The sequence below is a fragment of the Hypanus sabinus genome, chromosome 9 (assembly GCF_030144855.1).
Source record: "Hypanus sabinus isolate sHypSab1 chromosome 9, sHypSab1.hap1, whole genome shotgun sequence".
Taxonomy (NCBI): domain Eukaryota; kingdom Metazoa; phylum Chordata; class Chondrichthyes; order Myliobatiformes; family Dasyatidae; genus Hypanus; species Hypanus sabinus.
This window is the reverse complement of record NC_082714.1, coordinates 91,009,943-91,031,115: the sequence shown is the minus strand read 5'-3', so window position 1 is coordinate 91,031,115 and position 21,173 is coordinate 91,009,943. Positions and strand designations below refer to the sequence as shown.

General features: G+C 44.4%; 1 protein-coding gene across 6 annotated transcripts in view; it reads left to right on the top strand.

Annotated features, from left to right (window-relative positions):
• The window catches only part of ubap2l (ubiquitin associated protein 2-like), a 139,822-nt gene that overhangs the window by 94,371 nt on the left and 24,278 nt on the right, over window positions 1-21,173 (top strand). For all 6 annotated transcript variants that reach the window (XM_059980183.1, XM_059980187.1, XM_059980185.1 and 3 more), the window contains 6 exons: window positions 1,812-1,984; window positions 7,652-7,841; window positions 7,941-7,980; window positions 11,804-11,978; window positions 13,841-13,910; window positions 20,698-20,890. In XM_059980183.1, the coding sequence (XP_059836166.1) occupies window positions 1,812-1,984; window positions 7,652-7,841; window positions 7,941-7,980; window positions 11,804-11,978; window positions 13,841-13,910; window positions 20,698-20,890 (841 nt within the window). The remainder of the gene's footprint in view (window positions 1-1,811; window positions 1,985-7,651; window positions 7,842-7,940; window positions 7,981-11,803; window positions 11,979-13,840; window positions 13,911-20,697; window positions 20,891-21,173) is intronic.

Below are 21,173 nucleotides of genomic sequence, written 5' to 3'. Positions count from 1 at the left end.
TCTAGAAAGCTCTGGATTTGTTTACATTACTTGAGTAAGTGTTTTCTCATTGGTTAACTTGGTACTTCAGTGTTGAATAAGCATGTTTTAATTGGTTAATTGCTATCTATGGATTTGAATTAAATTTTCCTCATCTCTGGGTATAAAATAGCTAAACATAAGTCAGTGCCACCTTTAATCTTGGCTTTCTCTATCCCTGCTTGTTCAGTTTTCCCCTGTTCTATCATGATACTGAGATATACATTCAAGGATGCACTGGGACACATCTCCAGTGATGTAACATGCTATCATCAGGTGTTTCGGGTCTTTCAATGTCAAAAACCCTCGCTCAGGTGACTCAGCCAGGTTTGATCTGTCCTCGACTTGTCCCAGCAGCAATTGTCCACGGGTCACGCCTCTTGATCCATAGCCATCCAGAGGCTTCTGTGACGGGTCTGATGGCTCTTTTCTTTGCAGCCCCTGTAATACCAAGGAGAGTAGGTTCTGCACAGTGAGCAGGCAGCAGAACCTCTGCACCCTGCCTCGCCAGGCTTGCACTGTGTCACCTCAATCCCGTCTTCCCAAGGGACTGTCAGTCCTACCATCAGCACCTGCTTTGAGATTGCTGACAGAATGAGCACGTCAGGCCTCGGGGATAATGATGCCATGTAGTCAGGGAATTTACAATTGCTTGCCCAGATTGACTTCCAGTTGCCAGTCAGCCGATGAGGCAATCAAGACTGCTGCTGATCTGTGCTGAGGCCATCTTTGGTCTCCAGCTTTGAATTCTTAAGAAAGCGATAGTGAAGCAACAAGTTTAGTGCTTCTTTCCTGACTTCCAGAAGAATATTAGGTTTAAACACCTCATCCATCATTGACATATTAGTCTTTTTTCTGTGCCCCCATTGTTCCCCTCTCCACGCCATGTTAGTTCTTGCCTTTGAGGGAGTCATAGCTGGAGTAGGAACAGGAGGAAGTGATTTTGCAAGCAAGTGACATTAAAACATTAATCACCACACATTTAGTTGCATGGGAGCTCAGCGTTGGCAGCTTCAGTCACAGGGAAATGGTGCTTTTAGATTGCAATATCAAATCTAGGCTGACCCTTAATCAATAAACAATAACCCCAATTGATGATGTAATTTAGTTCGAGAAGCGCAGGCACTAGAGTGCTCCTGGCTAATACTCTTCCCAGACAATAACTACTTAGTCCCTATTTTTTTTTTAATGGCTTGTAGCCCAATGAACTGCAGTTTTCTTCAGGAGTAAACCGCTCTCTGAATTGTTCGTCCTGCATCAAATTCATGATTAGCATGATGTGAACATTGCACTTTGTATGCAAGATACTACCGTGCAGGTCTCCTGCTTACTGATTCCTTGAGAGATGATCCTCCCTTAGCTGCTGGTTCCCTCACCCGTTTGTCCCACCTTGTTCTGTTTAAAGTCACCACCTTTGGGTGGCCTAAAGGATGTCTGAAGTAGGTGCATTTCCCCATGAGAACAGTCCTCTCATTCTCCTTCTGCCCTGCATTGCCTCTCAATTCATCTATGATTCACTCCCAAAGGTCGCCCTTCAGGCAGGCAGATTTGAGGAATCATCACACAGCCAAACAAAGGTAGCGTTTAACAATGGTGTCCTCTAGGATACACACGAACATTCCCATGAGCAATGTTGGAAGATCGGTGGTTGGAATGTAGGGGTGGGAGGGCTTGTTTGCACATTCTGTAGTGCAAGGCAATTGCTTTTTCAGAAGAGCAAAATCAGCAGTTTTGGAACAACCTCAGTCCTGGTATTATGTGGCAGGTTGTTGATGTCCCTTCCTTTCCTGCAGATCCCATCTTCTGCCGTGGAGATGCCCGCCTCAGCTGACATCGCAGGGTTAAACCTGCAGTTCGGGGCTTTGCAATTTGGTTCTGAGCCAATGTTATCAGAGTACGAGTCAACCCCAACAACCAGCGTGCCCGTGAGCCAACCCCAGAGCAACCTCTATACCAGTGCTGTAAGGTAATGCCAACACCACTTGATGCTCTTCTCTTCCTGCACCTTCCACCAGATTGCTCTGTGGCACTGTTTGCTTGTTAGGAGGAAGATGGAAAATGGAGGAGTATGGTTAAAAGTTTTTATGGTGTCATGTTAAGCTATGGTCCATATGGGAGTGTTGAACCAGGCCTGACAAGACAGAAATGGGTGCACTCAAAAGCCCACAGAGAGAGAGAGCCCTCCACATGTAGAAGGCCCATTCAATTCACCACATGATCAATTGGCTGCACACGAACTTGCCATGTCTTTGTGATTGATCCGATACAGCTTATTTACTTTCTTCTAGCAAGTGAGCATTACTGGCAAAACCAGCATTTAATGCTCTCTGAAATGTAGTGTATCTGCAGTCCTTTAGTTGTGCATGTCTCTGCAATAGAATTGGGTTGCAGTTACAGCATTTAGGCCCCTCGCCAAAACGGCATGGTGGATGTAGTGCCAAGACAGAATGGTGTGTAACACTGTCTTGAAGGCAGAGGCTAAGACTGGTGCTGTTGCAATAGCGTAGGTAAGGAGCTGTGTTAATGAAAGGATTAAGATGTGAGGAGCCTGTACTCCCCAGTATTTAGAAGAATACCAGGGGGAGCTCATTGATACCTATTGAATATTGAAAGTCCTAGATAGTGTGGACTTTGTTTCCAATATTGGGGGAATCTAGGACCTTTAGAATACAAGGACTTCCATTTAGAACAGAGATGAGGAGGAATTTCTTTGGCTAGAGGGTGGTGAATTTGTGGAATTAATTTCCACAGACGGCTGTGGAAACCGAGGCGCAGGGTTAATAATCAAAGCAGAGGTTGATAGATCCTTGATTAATAAGGTTAAAGGTTATGCAGAAATGGCAGGAGAATAGGTATAATAAATAAGCCACGATGTAATGAGGAGCAGACTCGATAGGCAAAAAGAATCCTACTCTGTTCCTGTGTCTTAGAATCTTGTATCTTTTTCTTGGACTACTGCATCCTTGGTGTGCTGGAGAAGGAAATAGTGAACGAGAAGAAAATCAAGTAAGATGTGTTCAGTGGGTAGGAGCTTGTACGTTCTTCCCATGACTCTGGATTTCCTCCGGGTGGTTGTTTCCTTCCATATTCTAAAGACGTAGTTAGGATTAATAAATTTTGTGCATGCTATATTGGTGTTAGAAGTGTGGTGACACTTGGGGCTGCCCCCAGTGCATCCTTATACTGTGTTGGTCATTGACGCAAATTATGCATTTCACTGTATGCTCCATATAAATAACAAATAAGGCTAATCTGTAATCTTTCATTGACCACAGAAACAGGCCTTACTACCAAGTCTGCCAACCATCAGGCACCCATTTTACATAACAGATCCTACACTGGTCTTACTTTCTCCCACATTCTTGTCACTGCTGCCCCAGATATATGACATCAGAATGAGCTTTAGACCTGAGCATTATGCTGTACCCACCAGGAGATGAACAATGCTCCATACTTCACTGTAGTTTGAGAGTTATCCTGCTACTGAGTACACAGGAAGATCCTACGCTCAGCCCCAGATACCCCAGGCTTCTGCTGTCCCCTGATCCAAGGCAGCGAGTGTAACTTGACTCCTTTACTCTGGTCTCTCAGCAGAGAACAGAGACAGCTGGTGAGCAGATAAATGGAAAATGCCTTGTGGTTTTCCAATCCACGGCTTTTTGAGATGTGGAAAGCGCCGTCATTGGATACACCTGTTCCTGGCAGCAGCAGCCCCACACGAGGCTGGGTGTATGCCAAGGATCCTTGTGTCAAATGCACAGCTCGAAACTGTCCTCTTCCTTCTCTTACATGTTCCAGTCAAATCCGCATGCATCGCTCGTTCCACGCTAAAACTGCCCTCTGAGTGAAGAGGTTCTTCCCCCACCCCCCCCCCTCACCTCCAGATTCTTCTTAAACATTTCATTTTTTACGCTTATTACCTCTAGAACTAATTTCACCCAGCCTGTGGGTAAAGCCTGCTTGCAATTGCCCTATGATTTTGAATACCTGTGTTCAAATCTCCTCTCATTCTCTTACGCTACAGGGAATAAAGTTATTACTTTTTCAACCTTTCCCGATAACTTGGGATCTCAAGTCCAGGCAATGTGCTGGAAAATTTTCTGTACTCCTTAAATCTTACTAATGTTTTTCCTGTAGGTAGGTAGCCCATTGAATATGCTCCACCATTCTATATTAATCCTCTCTAACCCATTCTCCTCCCTTCTCCCCCTAACCTTTGAAGCCCTTAACTAATCAAGAACCTATCAGAATCAGGTTCAGGTTTAATATCACTGCGTATGTCATGTTGTTTTGCGTCAGCAGTGCACCAAAATACATAATAAAACTATAATTTACAACAAGTGTTAATTTAAAAAAAACACTTAACTGGGGTGCCGCAGGGGTTGGTGCTGTTTATCATTTACATTGATGATTTGGAAGAGGGGACTGAGTGGAGAGGCAAATGTACAGAGGAGGTGGAGAGTCTGCAGAGGGATATAGATGGGTTAGGTGAGTGGGCCAAGGTCTGGCAGATGGAATACGATGGTGGTAATGTGAGATCATCCACTTTGTAAGGAATAATAGAAGAGCAGATTATTATTTAAATGGTGAAAGATTGCAGCATGCTGTTGTGCAGAGGGACTTCGGGGTGCTTGTTCATGAATCACAAAAAGTTGGCTTGCAGGTACACCAGGTTATCAAGAAGGCAAATTGAATGCTGGCCTTCATTGCTAGAGGAATTGAATTCAAGAGCAGGGAGGTCATGCTGCAACTATACAGGGTACTGGAATACTGTATGCAGTTCTGGTCTCCGTACTTGAGGAAGGATTTGGAGGAAGTGCAGAGGAGGTTCACCGGGTTGATTCCAGAGAAGAAAGGGTTAACCTATGAGGAACGATTGAGTCGCCTGGGACTATACTCTCTGGAATTCACAAGAATGAGAGGAGATCTTATAGAAACATACAGAATTTTGAAAGGGATAGATAAGATAGAAGTAGGAAAGTTGTTTGCATTGGTAGGTGAGTCTCGAACTAGGGGACATTGCCTCAAGATTCAGGGAAGAAGACTTAGGATGGAGATGAGGAGAAACTTTTTTCCCCAGAGAGTGTTGAATCTGTGGAATTCTCTGCGTGGGGAAACAGTTGAGGCTTCTTCACTAAATATATTTAAGATACAGTTAGATAGATAGATTTTTACATAGTAGGGGAATTAAGGGTTATGGGGAAAAGGCAGGTAGATGGGGCTGAGTTGACGGACAGATCAGCCATGATTTTATTGAATAGTAGGGCAGGCTCGATGGGCTGGATGGCCTACTCCTTTTCCTATTTCTTATGTTCTTATGTAAAAATACTAAAGTAGTGTTCATGGGTTCAGTTTTTTACTCAGAAATCTCGTGGAGGGGAAGAAGCTGTTGAAGTATTTGACTATGTGTCTTCACCTCCTTGATGGTAGCAATGAGAAGAGGGCATGTTCTTTTAAAGGTGTCCTCGATGCTGGAAAGGCTAGTGCTCGGAGTGGGCTAAGTTTACAAGACAATGATGTGACCAGTTAAAATGCTGTCCACGGTACATCTGTAGAAATTCCTCTTGGTGACATAATGTTATCCTCAAACTCCTAATGAGATACAGCTGCTGAATTCTTTGTAATTGCATCACTATGTTTGGCCCAGGATAGATTCTTAGAGATGATGACATCCAGGAATTGTGGAAATTTCTCAGTTTCCACTGCTGATTCCTCGACTTTCCCTCCCTGAAGTTCTCAATCCATTCCTTGATCTTACTGATGTTCAAGGCAGTGTTGTTGCTGCAACACCACTCAACCAGCCGATCTATTTCGTTCCTGCACGCTGTACGCCTCCTCATCACCACCCTAAAGCAGAAAGTGCTGGAAACTCTCAGCAGGTCAGGTGGCATCTGTGGTGGTAGAAGCAGTTAACACTTCAGGTGAGAGCTGAGAAAGGGTGATGCAAAATTGTAGAGAAGGCACAAGGGTCGTGGTTCAGGAAATTCTCATGATAGGCTGAGGCCAGTGTTCCCAAGCAACATGGATGAAGGTGAAGCAGCCTGGAAATGAGCAGCATAAAAGCAGTGACATGTAGGAAGCACCAATCCATGGCTTCCTGAATCTGGAACTTTGTTAGAGCGTAGAGTAGTAACAGGTTTTTCAGTTCACAATCTCTGCACTAAACACGATGCCAAATTAAGCTAAATCTCTTAGCCTGTACAAAGTTGAATGTAAATCTGTTACCAAAGTATGCACAGGATATGTCACCATATGCAACCCAGAGAATCATCTACTGAGGGCATACACAGGAAACACAATAGAATCAATGAAAGACCACATCAACAGGGTGGACAACCAGTGTGCAAAAGACAACAAACTGCAAATAAAAAAGAAAGATAAATAACAATAATAAATAAGCAATAACTATTGAGAACCTGAGATGAAGAGTCCTTGAAAGGGAGTCCATAGGTTATAGAAACAGTTCAGTGATATATAGGGTGAGTGATAGGTTGGTTCAAGGGCCTGGTGGTTGAGGGCTAATGCATGATCAATATCCCTCCATTCCCTGCATATACATGTGTCTTGAACGTCATTGTTTTATCTGCTTCTGTCACTACCCCTAGCACCCATTCTAGACACCTTAAACCATGTCCCTCTAAGTTTTCCACTGCTCACCTTTAATGTGAGTCTTCTTGATTCAAGTACGTTTATTATCAAAGAATGTATAACTTATACAGACTTAAGGTTTGTTAGCTCACAGGTAGCCACAAAACAAGAACCCCGAAAGAACCTAAATAAAACGGGAAAAGAATAATTAAATAAATTTAGGATGGAGATGCAAAGAAGCTAGCTGCTTTTTCCCAGAAAGTAATGAATCTGGAATTCTCTGCCCAGGGAGGCAGTAGAGGTTGTGGGCTTTCTTTGATTGGGGTCAACCATGGATTCCAGCTGTCTACGTGATATGCACACCAGAGCAGTACAATATGGAGGCAGTCCCTCTCGCAGGAGTTACCAGTTAGAGTTGAAACTGCCTTGGGGAATCCAGCTCCAGATTTTACCTTGGGGTCTACTCCCGAAGCCTTCTCCATGAGCGGGTATAGCTGTAAAACAGCAGAGGTTTAAGATCAGAGTTTTCCTTCTAGATGAGCTGCCAACCAAGGCTGACGAGCCCCATCAGCAACTGGTTGTAAGTCTCCAGTAATCCATCTTCTGTCAGTAGAAAAGGTTCCTCCAAGCTTAGTAGCTAAACCACAACGTGAAGCCAGGAGCTGAACTTGGTTGTCAGAGGCTATTTCAGAGGCACGCCATTGGGAGCATTTAAATAGGTAATGGGAGCTCATCCCCACTACCCTCACTGGCTATAACAAGCTAAATGAACCAGTAGAGTAGAAACTACCCCATTTAGTGTATTAGGACAAAGATTTTTGCCTAGCTGAGTAATTAAGGGTTATGGCAAAGAGGCAGGTAGCTCAGCCATGATCTTATTGAATGGCGGAGCAGGCTCAACAGGCCAAATGGCCGACTCTTGCTCCTATTTCTTATGTCCTTTCACTTTTCCATTTTTTTTCTTCCAAAGAGCCACATTGTCATTCTCACCCCCAACCCTCAGTCACTGTGGCTGCACAATCTCACCGCTTTTGTTCTCTCGCAGTGAGTCCTCGCCAACAATTGCCTCCAACCCAAGTCCGGACTCTGGCTACCAGCCCAGCGCGATCACGACCTCAGCGTTCACAGCCCAGAACAGTGCACCGGGGGCACAGTACGAGCAGAGTTCCGCCCAGCGGGCGCCATACTCCAACTCCCTGTCCTCCTCGCCTCAGAAAGACCTGACGCAAGCCAAGGTGACCAGCTTTGTCTGGGGGAAGGGTGATGCTTTTGTTTGATTTCCTACCTTCTGACATGTCGTACTGTAAACTGACAAAATCTGACTTTTCTTATAGAACGGCTTCAGCACGATACAGACATCGCAGTCCATCGAAGGTGCGTCCAGATCCTTGCTTGAGGGGTGCTAGGGAGGGTTTTGGGTCGGATTATGTTTGGAGATGATGTTAGGTGAAGAGAGAAAGGTCAAGTGTGAGGCCAAAGAGGACAATAGCATCAGAGTTTTGATGGGGGTGGGCAGGAACCATCAATGCAATTCCATCCTGTTAAATCCCTTCAGGAGAAGCTGCTTTCCCTGAGGAGCAGGGGGGGTCTGTGGCCTGCTCCCACATGGATTTTCTGATCAGAGTGGGGTGAGGTGGAGCACTGAATTACTGTGAGAGGATCAGAACAGTCTGTCTACATACTTTGAAAGAAACAATCCTCAGAACATGGAACAGTACAGTACAGGCCCTTCAGTCCAGAATGTTGTGCCAACCTTTAACCTACTCTAAGATCAATCTAACCCTTCCCTCTTCTAGCCCTCCATTTTTCTATATTCCACGTGCGTATCTAAGAATTTCTTAAATGTTCCTACCACCAGCCTTGGCAGATTGTTTTCTGGAGGACCTCAGCAAGTCGGGCAGCATTTACAGAAATGAAGATCCTTTCTATGTTTTAGGCTGAGGACTGGGATCCTCTTATCCTCCTGAAGATCCTCTCAAAGAATTCACTGGGTCAAGCACCACCAGTGAGAGGAAAGTAATTGCTGCTGCTTTATCCTGGTGCAGGGTTTCAGCCTGAAAAATTGACTGTTTCTTTACCCCTCACAGATATGTGAGCTCCACAAGAGGACTGTTTGATGCTCCAAGTTCGGAGATAAACAGTTCTGTTTCTCTTGCCCCACTCTGATTACTTGCCCTGGAACAGAATTTCAACCTGAAACATTGATTTCTTTCAGCCCGCTGAGTTCTTCCAGCAGATTTCATAAGTCAGAGCATGGAGGGCTGGAGTTAGGATATTATGTTGAAATACTGTTAACATAGTGGGACCAAATTAGGAGTATTGTGTGCATTTCTAGTCACCTACCTACAAGAAAGATAGCAATAAAATTTGAAGAGTACAGAGAAAATTTACAAGGATATTGCTGGGACTTAAGGACCTGAGTTATTGCAAAAGGTTGAATAGGTTTGGGCTTTATGCCCTAGCTCGTATAAGATTGAGGGGTGATTTGACAGAGGTATACAAACGTTATGAGGGGTTTAGATAGGATACAAGCAGGCTTTTTCCACGGAGGTTGGGTGAAATTACAACTAGAGGGTGGTAAGAGTGTGGAACGAGTTGTGAGCGGAAGTGGTGGATATGCGTTCGATGTTGATGTTCAAGAGAAATTTGGATAACTACTTTGGGACTGGTATGGAGGGCTGTGGTCCTGGTGTGGCTTGTTTGGTCTAGGCAAAATAAGTTTGACACAGACTCGGTGGGCCAAAGGGCCTGTTTCTTTGCTGTAGTGCTCTACAACTCTGATTGTTCGTGGCTGTTAGGTTTAATGCTGTCCATCTAGGCTGCTCAGACAGCCTCAGCCTGTGACCGCTACCACCAAAGACAAAGGCCACCTGCCCAGAGGGGCACCGTCTTCAGGCTCCCCTTCAAGTCACGCACAACTCTGACCTGGAAATATCCTTCATTGTTGACTCCAAACCTAGAACTGTCTCCCCTAGCAGCAACTGATCCTCACCCAGGGAATGCAAGAGGGCAATTCGCTGCTTCCTTTCTAAAGGGCATTTATGCATGAGCAAATAATAACCATATAACAATCACAGCACGGAAACAGGCCATCTCGGCCCTCCTAGTCCGTGCCGAACTCTTAATCCATATACCTATCCAATTTTACCTTAAATGACACAACTGAACTGGCCTCTACTACTTCTACAGGAAGCTCATTCCACACAGCTATCACTCTCTGAGTAAAGAAATACCCCCTCGTGTTTCCCTTAAACTTCTGCCCCCTAACTCTCAAATCATGTCCTCTCGTTTGAATCTCCCCTACTCTCAATGGAAACAGCCTATTCACGTCAACTCTATCTATCCCTCTCAAAATTTTAAATACCTCAATCAAATCCCACCCCCCTCAACCTTCTACGCTGCAATGAATAGAGGCCTAATGTTGGTCTTTCCTGTGTTGTCCACATTATAGTCACTGCTGAAACCACTCAGTAAGTGTGTAGTGTGAACCAGGGATTAATATTTCATCATGGTGTGAAGTTAAAAATATTACACTGCCTAAATAAGTGTCAGGTGTGTTGGGAGGGGTGGTTGGTTGGAGGAAGTAATAGACGTAAGTTCTTCCTGCGTTGCCCACATAATCATGCAACCTCCAGTTAAACGCTCAGCCATCCGTTTCTGTCTTGATTCCGATCCCAAGCCCTTCAGGTCTTCCAAACCTGTCCTGTTTCCTTTAAAACAAAGTGCTGGAAGTACTCAGCCGGTCTAGCAGCATCCGTGGAAAGAGAAAAACAAAAGTAACGTTTTGGGTCTTGGCTTCCCTTCCCCGTGAGTGTAGCTTCAAGGCAGTAGAAGTATGAGATCAGAGTTTTTCCTTCTAGATGAGCTGCCAAACAGGCTGACAAGCCCCATCTGTTTTAGGTCAACCTGAAAGTGTTAACTGTTTCCCTTTTCACAGAAACTGCCTAGACTGTAGAGCACCTTCTGAGTTTAAAAACCCAACATTTTGTTTCTGATGACCTTATTGGTGATACTACTCTGTGTTTGTTAAGTACCTGGTACATCTTTGGATGGTTGAGTAAACTGGAGCACCCGGAGAAAACCACTCATTCCACAGGGATTCCTTACAGAGGTTGCTAGGATTGAACTCCCAACACCGCCCCATGTTGTATTAGCATCACGCTAACTGCAATGCTGCCATGGCACCCCAATAAGAAACTAAATGGCATTTTGTTCCTGATCACTGTATTTGGTGATCTAAATCTGCATTTGTTAATAGCAAACAATCATTTTCACCAGGTTTTTGACAGAGAAATTTGGAGACATGTTTCTGACTTTCAGCTTTAAAGGTCTAGTTGGAATATTTAAACTCTTTCCCTGCACCCTCACCCAGCCTCTCTGTCATAGACACAGCTCCACAAGCTTTCAGATCAGTTAACCCAGAGACTGAACTTAGTGCAGTAAAGTGCTGCTGAGATGTAGGATCAACTATGATCTTACTAAGCTTAACAAGACTTGGATGAGGAATCAGAGGGGAGATGACGTGAAATCTAGCGTGTAGAAGGTTGTTGTAGATTACAACAGGACATTGATGGGATGCCGAGCTGGGCTGAGAAGTGGCAGATGGAGTTCAATCCAGAAAAGTGAAGTGATTCCTTTTGGAAGGTTGAACAGTATTAATGACAGGATTCTTAGCAGTGTGAGGGACTGAGGGTTCTCAGAGTCTATGTCCATAGATCCCTCGAATGTTATTAGGATGGGTTAAGCAGGAATATGGTGTGTTGGCCTTCATTACTCAAGTGATTTGAGTTCAAGAACTGCGAGATAATGCTGCAGCTCTATAAAACCCTGGTTAGACCACACTTGGAATATTGTGTTCAGTTCTGGTCACCTCTTTATAGGAACTCATAGAATCTTCGGAGTGTGCAGAGGTGATTATTAGGTTGCTGCATGGATTGGAGAGCATGTCTTGTGAGGATAAGTTGAGTGACTTGACAGAGGTGTAAGAGATGGTAAGAGGCATAGATTGAGTGGACAGCCAGAGACTTTTTCCCAGGGTGAAAATGGCTAACCTTAAGGTGATTAGAGGGAAGTATAGAGGGGGATGTCAGAAGTGAGTTTCTTTTACACAGAGATGGGTGTGTGGAATGTTGGAAGGAATGGCCACTTGCATGTACAACCTGGCCCTTTCATTATTATTGTCTACTGTTTCCCGCAGCTGCAGCTGGTTCTGCAGTGAAGTCCGACTCGTCCGCAGTGCCCAGTATGGCTTCACTCTCGAATGCAGTATCTGCATCGTCGCTACTAACGTCAAATAGCCAGCACCCTGCAGCGCTGGCCAGCCTTAGCCACAGCGAGGAGCTCCCAAGCACTACCAACGCACAGCAGAGCAGGTGAGCGGCTTGTTTCAGCTTCAACAAGCCTGTATTGCCGCCCCTCCCCCCCTCGCCCTGTGGAATTTTTCCTGCAAACATTTCTACAGTGGTGGTTCCAGGGAAACTCCTGTTCCCCTCCCTGGAAGCATGTAACTTATAACAGGATCCCCAGACCACTTGATGGACTCCCATTCTGATTTAACATTGACATTCCCTCTCACTTTCAGTGCAAATTTAGTTTATTGTCATGTATACCACCAAACAGAACAACCAAGGTGCACAACGCAGTAAATATAACTCACGCACATAACACAAAGCAATATTACCACAAATAATATGGTGCATATATCATACAAGTTTAAAAAGTAAACCATGTAATGTTACTTGCAGTCCATGCATGATGGGTGGTGACAGGGAGTTCAGTATTATTTCTGGTGGGGGAAGAAGCTGTTTTCCATCATAACAGTCCTTGTCCTAATGCTGTAGTTCCTCCTGCCTGATGGGCGGGTCAAAGAGATTGTTGGATGGATGGGGGGGGGGGTGGGGGGGATCATTGACAATGCTAAGGGCCCTGTGTATGCAGTGCTTCTGATAAGCATTTCTGATGGTTGGAAGGGAGAGCCCTTTCTCTTGGTTTCAGTGTGAGAAAGGGCATAATACATAAATCTTACCAACCTGGCCATTCCCTTTTCTTTCTTCTACCTTCTGTGTGAAGATCAGGAATTCGAAAGCCTGGGCATCTGGACTTATTCACCACTACTATCAAACTGCCAAACCTGATCACCTCTTTCGCACCCTTTTCCTGGAATGCAATGTTCTCATACAGTTGACACGGCCAGAGACTCGAAAGTCAAGTTTGTGGTGACGTAGCTAGGGCAGTGGAGTGCTTCCTTTTCCATCGCAGCATTAGGTACACAGTATTCACAGGAAAAACATAAATCTAGGTTGTGCACACATTTAATAAAAAAAGAACTAAATTAGAACAAGAAAGTCAATTTTAGTACACAGTTATTACAGTGTTGGTGTACCAAGGCAGTGATTTAGGATTGTGATGGTTGGTTCAGGAACCAACTGGCTGAAGGGAATTAGCTGTTCCTGAACTGGTGGTGTGTTACTTCAGGCTTCTGTTCCTCCTGCCCAATGGTTATCCAGAACGTAGAACAGTACAACACAGAAACAGGGCGTTCAGCCCACAAATTGTGCCAAACCAATTAAATTAGTAATCAAATGGCCAACTAAACTACTTCTGCCTACACAATGTCCATATCTTTCCATTTTTCTCCCATTCATGTGCTTATCTAAATGTATCTTAAAAACTTCAAGCCACTTCAGGCAGCGCATTCCAGGCACCCACCACTGTAAAAAAAAACTTGCCCCTCACTTTTCCTTTGAAATTACCTTTTCTCAGCTTAAATGCATGCCCTCTGGTATTAGACATTTCAACCCTGGGAAAAAGATATTGTCTGTCTGCCCTATCTATGCCTCTCATAATCTTATAAACCTCTCTCAGATCTCCCCTCAGGCTGTGCTGCTCCATAGAAAACAGCTCAAGTTTGTGAAAGCACATTCCTTCTAATCCAGGCAACATCCTGGTAACCTCATTTGCACCCTGTCCAAAGCCACAACGTCCTTCCTGTAGTGTGGATGACCAGTCTCTCTTCAGCGATTCCTAATGCACTACTTTAGGCTACTTTATCTGCTGTTTAGCACTCGTTTTATTATGTATTATTACCATTTATACTGTTTATGCAAACAAGGTGTTTCATTCCACCTTGATGTGAATGGCAGGCTAATCTTCAACAAGAGAACAGCTGGAGTTGACAGTGCACTGTGCTGGTGTGGCTTTACAGAATAAGTTTTCTCTTTTCTTGCCCCCTCAGTACTCCGTCTACTCAACAAAACAGCAACCTCTCCTCTTCCTCAGCACGCACTTCAACATCGACCCACCTGGTAAGTCCAAAGTGAATTCCCGTTGTTTTCCCTCTGCTGATCGCCACCTGGCAGGACACTTCTGTCAAAACCCTTGGCGTCGCTGGCATACATCTCTGTGCCAGAATGGTGACTTGTTCCATTGAAGTGTTTACCCATAAATGGTCTCCTGGTGTTCTCGCAGAAGAGTAGTGCTGAGCTGGAGAAAAGAACAATTGTTTACAGTGCAGAGTCCCCAATTATTTATGGTTCAGTGCTGTAAAACACTTTAAAATGCTGTTTACATTGTAAATACATGCTGGTATTTATGTAATTATGCACATTTTATTGCACAAATGTACTTCTGATGTTATTTTTATAGCTTTTTATTCTTCATAACTATTCAGTGTTACATTTAGTTACATTTTGTGCCTTGACCATCACAGCACTGTAACTTCCCAATACATGTAAATTTATACTCTGGCCATTTTGTTTACACCGGCACACCTCGTGGATGCAAATGTGCATTTAAGTGAGAACACTACCAGTGCTACTACAGAACTATAAAACTGTAATTCCTAATAGAGGAATTCACCCAGTGTACCCTGTTGTGTTCTTTTGATTGACTGTAAATGAACAAAGTCAGTGCAGTTATATGTTTTCATATAATACTTCTGACAATTACAGCCTCCAAGTCTTCATTTTCATTGTAACATTGTCAATTCCATCAAATTCTTCATAGTTCCTAACTTGATGAAGTAGTGAAATTGTCTAATTTTCACTCACGGCTGTTTTACTCATCTCCAAGCCTGAATGTTTGAAACCGCAGTGAGCAAAGCAGTTCTGAATTGTCTTGCTGCTTTTTGAACACAATCATATACAACTGACATGTTTAAGAACTATTCCTTCTAGGCACGGTGTGTGTTTAATGGGCACACAAGTGTAAAGGAGAACAAAATGATTGTTACTCTGGATCTGCAGTACAGAAAAAATATTACAAAATAAATATAAATACATAAAATATCTTACATACATTGATTGTAAACCCAGAAAGTGACGCGGGACACAGGAGTTTCTGTACACAACCTGACTGACAGGAATGATAAAGTAGTGAGGGTTGTGGAGGGATGGATACGAGAAATAGAAGCAGTGGTTTGTGTAAACAACCAACAGAACCTAGGTGCCAGATTCCGGTGGTGGTATAGTATACCTACCGTGCCTGTTAACGTTATTTTAGCTCAAGGCATCGTAGGTCATTCTGTAAGAAGTTTGTACGTTCTCCCCGTGTGTGTGTGTGGATTTCCTCCGGGTGCCCCGGTTTTTCCCCACATTCTGAAGACTTGTGGGTTAGTAGCTTAATTGGCTATTGTAAATTGTCCTGTAATTAGGGTTAAAGCGGTAGGTAACTGACAGCACAGACTGAAGTTCCGGAAGGTCCAATTCCACGCAGTATCTATAAATAAAATAAATAAATAAAGATAACAAGCAACAGCAAAACAGGCCTCCAACCCCTGCACAGGCCATTTTCAGCCACCAGTGGACTCATGGATTGGCAGGCATTGGGCCTTTGACTTCAGCAGCAGAGTCACAGACTTGCAGCCCCAGACATCAAATCTTGATTTCCAGGCTTTCAATCGACCTTTGTGCTTTGATCCGATCAACCATTGGGCTTTATTTATTTACTTACTTAGAGATACAGCGCAGAACCGGCCTCTCAAGCTGTACTACCCAGAAACCCCCATTTAACCCCAGCCTAATCATGGGACAATTTACAATGTCTAATTAATCTACTAACCGGTTTATCTTTGGACTGGTGTGCGGAAGCTGGAGAACCTGGAGGAAACCCATGTGCTCAGGTATATACAGGTGGGGCCAGATTTCCAATACCCCGAGCTGTAATGGCATCATAACCGCTGTGCTGCTGTGGTGGCACAGCCCAGGCGTTCAATCGACCTTCAATCTTCAGGATCGACCCCAGAGCTCACCAATGAGGACTGGAGCTCCGGACTCTGTGATGACAGGGTCCTTGAACACTGTCCGTGCCAGCTTGACATCTGGGTATTTCCATGTCGAGATCGCAGCCAACCTATTGCTGGCCCCGCTTCTGTGCCTGTTTCCCTTTGCCATCGATTCCCTGATCTTTCACAAATCTATTCACTTCCTCGTTAACTACCACACTCCCACTGATGCACCATCGTCCAGAGTGCAGTCATGCAAATCTATAGCACAGAAGTGGATCCTTCGGCCCATCTTGTCCATGCTGACCCTGGTGCATATCGATACTGGTCCTATTACGCCCCTACCTCATATTTCAGAGTTCAATTCTGGTGACCTCGGTATGAAGTTTTACTTCCTTCCTGTGAGTGTGTGGGTTTCCTCCCGCAGTACAAAGGCGTACTGGATAGTAGGTTAATTGATCATCGTAAATTGTCCCGTGACTGAACTGTTGATAATAGATAGGTTGCTGAGTGGTGTGGCTCTTTGAGCTGAAACAGCCTGTTCCACGTCTCTAAATACAGGTTTCCTCCGCTATTTGAAGGTAGAGCATTCCTTTGAAACAGTTCGTAAGCTGGAATGTCGTAAAGCGAAGAAGCAGTTACCATTTATTTATACGGGAAAATTTTGTGAGCGTTCACAGACCCAAAAAATAACCTACCAAATCATGCCAAATAATACATAAAACCTAAAATAACAGTAACATATAGTAAAAGCAGGAATGATCTGATAAATACACAGCCTATATAATGCAGGAATACTTTTCTACAATTATTGCAGCACTGTCCACTGCAGTGAAAATCTCACACAAGTGCTCTCGGCAGCACTTGCAGCAAAAACACACGGCGCAAGAGCTCCTGGCAGAAATAGATGGCGCAAGCGCTCCCGGCAGAAACACTCTTTCCAGTAACTCTTAAGCTATGAAGCTATTGAATAACACATAAAAATACACGGCCTATATAAAGTAGAAATAATGTACGCCCAGTGTAGTTTCACTTTCCGGAATTGGGAAGACAGTGAGGACATTGATGATGGTGTGTTAGGCTGAGTCGTCGGAGTGGTGGGAGGTAGAGGAGATTTGGGTGTCATCTCATCGTCGTCTGTTTTCATCGGGGAAGGCAGGTCACCTTCTTCTATGTCCGCCTGCTTCAATGTAGAAGGTCAAGTTTCGTCGTCTGCTGCGGCTGATGTGGAAGGATTGAAAAACGACAGTATGCCTGACTGCTTAGCCTCGCGCATTTTTCTATCATAGAGTTCTTTGTAAGCACTCAAACTGTCCTGCAAGTATGCCCTAAGCCTATGTACCCTTTCAAAGTTAAAGTCATACTTTTCTGCAATCATTGCAGCGTTGTCAATCCCAACGAAAATCGCACGCAATTGCTTCACGTTCAGTTCCTGGACGACTTCACTTTCGGGCTGTTGGCTACTGCGTTCGACTTCAATTGTTATCCTTTCCTCTTCATCAGCTCTTCATCTATCAGTGCTTGGTCGTGGGATGCCAAAACTTCTTCAACATCATCATCTTCAACTTCTACAAACCCTTAGCCAAACTCACTATGTCCTTACTTCGTTCACCACGATCAAAATGCTTAATTATGTCTAGTTTTATGCTGAGTGTAACACCCTTACGCGCTCTTTTAGGCTTTTCCGATACCTTAGAACTCATCTTGCTAATGGATGCACAAAATAAATCGACATAAAGCACAGATGCTCACAGGCACATGTTTAAGCAAAGCCGACTAGAATGCAGTTCCAGGGGAGGAGGTTGGCAGCTTGGGTCACACGCTGCCTTTTTTCATAACAGTGAAAACACCTTCTGTTAGCAAAAACAGGTAACTAATGTAGGTCTTTCGTAACAGCGAGTTGATGTAAAGCGAACGTTCGAAAAGCAGGGGACGCCTGTAAAATAAATGTTTTGATGTATGTGCGATTAGTCAATCTAATTCTAAGTAGCTGTCCAAAAGCCTTTTAAGCGTTAAGATCGTATCTACCTCCATCATCCCCTCTCACTCATTCCAGATGTCCTCCACACTCTGGGGGAAATCTTGCCCCCTTCAGTCTCCTATAAATTTTCCCCTCTCGCTGTGCTCTCGAGACTTTCCTGTCCTGGTCTGATCATAATTTTATAACCAGACGCACCACCCTCTATGAGAAACCTCTGTGCACTCGGTTTTAAACCAACCTTGTAGCTGTGTCTGCTGATGTGAGATTTTATCACAGGCAGAACCTCTCCAAATATGTACCCTGACATAACCCTAAATGATTCAGTGAGATTGTCCCTCATTCATATGAACACCAAAGTGTGTTGTCCCAACTTCTATAACCGCTCGTGATACAACCTTGCTCCAGGAATTAATGCCTCTTGTGATGATCCAGTGGCCAGATGGGCAGTTCAGCCTTAAACATGTGTGTGGTGCAGGCAGGGGAGCAAAATGGAGAGGTTTAAGGAGTGAATTTAGAGCTGAAGGCCCAGACAGCAGAAGGTATCGCCACCAAAGGATGAGCAACAGAATTAGAAGGAGGCCAAAGAGTGAGAGGGGTATGAAGCAGCTGAAGGCATGAGGAGATGGTGGGATTTGAAAGCTAGAATAGTAACCTCAAAATACGGTCATATATATAGAAAGGTGCGGGAAAAGGGGCCAATATCACTATGAAGGATCCTGCCCACCAGAGGAGGCTATGTAGCATCACACCAGGACCACCATACTCAAAATCACTTACTTTCCATAAGGAGTAAGGCTGATCACCTCCGCCCACTAACTCACCCCTCCACACCCCCAACCACCACTGTTTTATCATTTCCTGTCAGTCACCTTATGTACAGACACTCCTGTACCTAGTGTAATTCATGGACATACAATCAGTGTATGTAAGCTATCTTATATATTTGTATGCATTACTGTGTTTTTGTGCTGCAGAGCATCAGGAGTAACAGTTACTTTGTCTCCTTTATACTGTGTACCGGGAATGACATTAAACAATCTTAAATTATGATGTACTTTGTCTAAAATCAAAATGCCGTTGCATTCTTCCTTCCTTCCTTGCATTGCATCATTTTTGTCAATTTAGCTACAAAAACAACTTTAAATTAAAGGTTATGAAACTGGGGATTGTGTGACCACATGCAGTTACTGAAGGCAGGGGACTGGGTAGGCAGTGAAAGAAAGCAGCAATGCTCAGTGAAAATGTGTGTGTTTGGAGAAATGCAAAGGTACGTAGACTATTTCTCCCTCAAACAAGCCCCACAGTCACTGGAGTCTGACCTCCTGTGCATACAATCTAGACTGGTCTCAGTGGAGCCTCTGATTTTGGGGAAAACATAATCTCAGTAATTCTGGTAGTAGATTACACCTTGGACACCATGGTGTCGTTAGCAGCTTGATTTCTCGCTGTAAGAAAGTGGTATAGGGATACCTCTGAGAACCATATCTTGTAGCACTTGGTAAAATTCCATCTTTCTCAGAACATACTGGTGCAATTCTACACTGCCATCATAAGGAGCACCCTCACATCAGCCATTACTGGTGCCGCACCCTCTTGCACTGTGCAAAAACTGCAGAGAGCCATCAGGTCCACTGATAAGGTCATTGGTCATTAATAAGGTCTACCATCACTGCAGGACAAAGTAGTGGGCAAGCAAGCCACCCAGCAAACTGCCTTTTCCAAAAGCTCCCTTCTGAAAAGTGCTGTGGGACCATTAAAACAAAAACTTCATGGCATCTTAAAAGTTTCTTTCCCTGGCAGTTAATCTGATCAACCTTTCTAGTTACCCCCACCCCCGTTACCCTGTCACTGCAATGGACTACAAATACTTCCAACCACTTTAATTCGATAATTGTTAAATGCTGTTTGGTTGCGCCCTGACTAACACACCACAGCAAATTCACAATACGTGTAAAACGGACCCTCGGTCCCGAGGCACCTTGGGCAGGCTCTTAGAAATGGAATCCCCTTGGTCCTAGTGTGCTTCTGAATTTGCTCACTCACCCACCCTTTGTCACTTCCACCTACACTTCCCAGCAGACGGAGATACCATTACAGCTTGGGGCGTTTGGAGTTCAATTCCAGTGTCATCTCCAAGCAGTCTGTATGTCCTTTGGAATACGTGAGTTTCGTCCGGGTGCTCCAGTTCCCTCCCACATTCCAAAGACATACCACTTAATAGGTTAATTGGTCAGTGTAAATTGTCCCGTGATTAGGATACGGTTAAATCAGGGGTTGCTGGACAGTGCAGCTCGAAGGGCCAGAAGGACCTATTCCACACAAAATCACTAAAAAATAAATATCGCATTATTTAACTATTGATCACCTGTTCCTTTTCCTGGATCCTTCTCACACCTGCCATCTTTTGCTCCACCCCCTACCTTTTTATACTGGCTATATTTCCTTCCTGATGAAAGGTCTCAATGGGAAACATCAACTGTCCAATTATGTCTCAACCACTGAGGACATCCAGCAATTTTTGTGTTAAGGTGAATCTGTGGAATTCATTGGCACAGACAACCTGTATAGGCCATGTCATTGGGTATATTTAAAGCAAAGGTTGATAGATTTTAGATGAATAAGGGCATCAAAGGTTGCAGAGAGAAGGCAGGACAATGGGATTAAAGGAAAAATAATTCAGCAAAAATGGAACAGCAGAGTAGACTCAATGGGCCGAGTGGCCGAATTCTGCTCCTATGTCTTGATTGGCATTGGACTTTGGGAATGGCTGAACATTCTAAGGTGTTGAGGACTGTGTTCGCTGCCGTGCATTGTTACCGGGCTTTGTCATGAGAACGTAGCATGACTAATTGTTTTCCTTTTTGAATGTGCTTTTCTCACCCACTCTCAGCACACAAGTGTGGAAAGCGATGCCAGCCTTCACCCGCCCTCTAGCACTTTTGCTACGGCCGCAAGCACAGTGTCAGTGGCCCCCTCGTCAAGTGTCTCCAACACCCTCGGAGGTGGCAGCAGCCTAGGCCTTAGTTTGGTCAGTAACTCCACAGTGACGGTATCCTCACGCAGCTCTGTGGCCACCACGTCAGGTAACAATGCCAGAGAAGCTGCACAAACTCACCCAGATTAGACCATGGGGTGTTCTTTCCCTCCTGTCTCCCCCACCACCATTTCCCCCTCCCCCTTTCCATTCTCATCCCCACCCACCACCCCTCTCTTGCCTCCTTTACCCCTCCCTCTCTCTCTTCTCTGTGCCTCTTCTACTGTTATATCTCTCTGCCTTTCCCAATGTCCAAGTTGGTGTTGGTGTTGCTGTCCATTCTAGAAGATCACCCTTGGAAATAGCATTTCCTTGGCAGGTGTCCTCTGTCT